The sequence below is a fragment of the Gekko japonicus genome, unplaced genomic scaffold (assembly GCF_001447785.1).
Source record: "Gekko japonicus isolate JY-2015 unplaced genomic scaffold, Gekko_japonicus_V1.1 scaffold720, whole genome shotgun sequence".
NCBI classification, from domain to species: Eukaryota; Metazoa; Chordata; class Lepidosauria; order Squamata; family Gekkonidae; genus Gekko; species Gekko japonicus.
Genome location: NW_015165256.1, coordinates 588,390 through 591,228, shown reverse-complemented (window position 1 = coordinate 591,228; position 2,839 = coordinate 588,390). Strand labels below are relative to the sequence as shown.

Below are 2,839 nucleotides of genomic sequence, written 5' to 3'. Positions count from 1 at the left end.
TTAGAGAATACTGGGGGGGGGGGTAGAGAGTGGGAGATGGGGGACTTCCGGCCTTTCGCTTCTGATTGTTGGTTTAGGCACTCCTCAAGCACCTTCCCTTTATTTCCGTCCTCGGCAGTATGACTATGTAGAAGCAAAGGTTTATTGCTGCTGGTTTTCCTAAAGGATCGGCTGTTTGCATCCGCGAGTTTTCGGACACCGCGGTTCCCTCCCTGCTCCAGAACCTGGTCTCGGCCCAGCTAGCTGCCAATTCCTGCAGCGAGGCAAGAGGCACCTACTTCCCTCCAGCTAGGGCAGGATCCCGGGCCTGGCCTAGTGTTTAAAAAGGGCTCCCGGGGCTTTTTTAGTGGGCGGCCAAAATAAAATCGCCTCTTTCTGCAGCAACGGTGGACTGAGAGACCCGGGGGCTGCGGTGCAGCTACCTCTGGAGCGCCCTGGACAGAAATCGTGGATTGCGTTCAGAGCTCTTTTATTTCAATAATTAAAAAACAAAAAACACCCTTCACTCTGATTTCTCTTGATTCCCAATCCGCTCTCCTTTCGGTATCGGTCAAACTCGGGAAGCCCAATATTACACCAGCCGTAAGGAAGGGCGTCAAGACCTTCTTAGATAAGCTCTTGAACAGAAGAGAGAGAGCGCTTCTCGGCCCTTTACTTTCTACCCTTCTTGCATCGGGGACGGGCTTTAAACATTTCAACTTCTAAGAAGTTGCCGGAGGACCTGAATAAACGTGGGAAATGGGAAAATGAGCCAGAGAAAGGAAGAATCTCTTGACCAAAGAAGCTTTGACTCTTGAAGTCCCCTGAAAATCTGGTTGGTCTCCAAGGGGCGATTGAACTCGAGCCTAGCTTGGGAGAGGCATCTTTCCAGTTTCTTTCTCCTTTCTCCGCGGACAGGTTTCGGAGTGGGGGGAAATCAGCCCGAGAGGGAAAATCAACTCCGCATTTTGATAGCTTTTGGCTGTGATTTTCTCTCTCTCATAAGACATTCTTTCCCCCGCCGAGATGACAGATTCCAAAAAGCCAAAATAAATAAAAAAATTTAAACCCACCCACAAAAAATTATATTGGGAGCTGGGGGGGGGAGGGGCGGGTTTCTCTGTTCCCACTCCTGGGTATTAGAGAATCTATCCCCAATAACACAGTCCCACAAAAGCAGTTAACAAAAACCGCTCAGTACCCTACCCCTACGTGTTTCTTCTTCGAAGGTGAGGCTGTACGCTGGTAGGGCTCGATCCACAAGACATTTAAATCGAAGGAGGATGAAGCCGATTAGACTTCCCTCCCTCTCTGCCTACCACCTTCGGGCCTTCCTGGACTGTGGCTAAAACTGTGGAATGAGCCGAAATGAATCCATCCAGCTTCTCTTATGATTTACCACACCGACTTTTTAAGAGCAACAAACGCTTCGGGTGTCCGATATCTTTGTCACAAACAACCTTTGTGTGATAATTTCGCGAGTCTGTTACAAAGGGTCGTTACCTTTCTTGCACTGAGCGCCACATCGGTCACATTCGATCTGTGATTGGTTGCAGGGACGAGCTTTATTAATTTGCAGCAGGAAAGAACGTTCAATTCAGGGTTCTTTCCTCCAGTCTTCCGGGAATCCTCCCGTCCTATCAAAAGAAAAAGAAAAAAAGAACCCCATTAATCAGGTCAGAAGCCCCCCCATACAGATATCTCAGTTTTGGGATCATTCCCGGAATTATTGCTATATCCCGGGGAAAGAGGGGAGGGGGGTGGATTTTTTTTTAATAAGCAAATGGCCTACTTAAAAAAAAATACCCTCGGGGGAAAATAGTTCTACAAAGCTATACTTATGAGTTTACACGTTTCAAGAGCCTGTATAAACCACGCATTATTTATTCATCTCTTTTGGTCAAACTGGATAGAATCAGCTTGGCAATTAAGAGGCTCATAACGAGCGTAATTTAGTAGACGGCTCCGGCTGTATTTACCAAAACAGGGCCTTCGATATTTATAAAAGCGCCGGCAAATATGAGCCAAAAATTTATTGCCTTCCGACTGATAATCTAATGGCCATAAACAATGAACGATTCTAGATTCTTATTTACAACCCTGAGGGTGAAATTTACAAACAATGGCGTCGCCTGCCCAAAAGCTGACTAGTCCACTTGTGCACGTGCAAGACAAAAGCAGTTCTGTCTCTGTTGTATCTTTATTAAAGTGGATTGTACTTTTTTTTGGGGGGGGTAAACCGCTTATTATTATTGACGATGCACTCAAATGACTGATAATTGATAATGAGAGCAGTAAAGACGGGCTGAAAATTCATGTTGACTTAGAAAGAAACCTCCTGCCTGGAGGTTAGTGGGACCTTGCTCCCAAGTAAGTGTGCGTAGGATTTCTGTCTGTCTGTTTAGATCCACGGCAGCCTGCTCTGGCCGGATCTGGCATTATTTCTTTCATCATGATTATTATGATTGCCTTGTCGAATTTATTTTTCATTGATTATTTTTGTTTTTAAAAATGATTTATTTCCTGGTGTTTTGTCCTTTCCCCTCTTGCAGCAGTCTGAGGTCTACTCTCACTCTTTAGGCCACGGAGAGAAAAGGCTTAAGGGCAGGACTGGCTGGCCTCAGCAGGTCTGGGCGCTGGAACTGAACCAATGAAACCGGGAGAGAACGAACCCGACACACACACACACACACGCACACACACACACACACGCCCCACAGAACAGATCCCCTCCGAAGAAGAAAGGGTTTTCCTTTTATTTCGTCTGCGGATCCGCTCGCTCTCTCCTGCAGCCTCAGAGCAGCGTGGGGGCCGCCCTCCGTGGAGGATCTTGTGCAATGTGGAGGCTGCAGACTGGGGC

General features: G+C 47.1%; 1 protein-coding gene across 1 annotated transcript in view; it reads left to right on the top strand.

Annotated features, from left to right (window-relative positions):
* Positions 1-2,633, top strand: part of HAND1 (heart and neural crest derivatives expressed 1) — a gene marked incomplete at its 5' end in the record, with an annotated part of 6,831 nt that extends 4,198 nt beyond the window's left edge. Inside the window, one exon of the mRNA XM_015410164.1 lies at positions 2,532-2,633. Within this exon, the coding sequence (XP_015265650.1) occupies positions 2,532-2,633 (102 nt within the window). The remainder of the gene's footprint in view (positions 1-2,531) is intronic.
* Between the last annotated feature and the right edge of the window lie 206 nt (positions 2,634-2,839).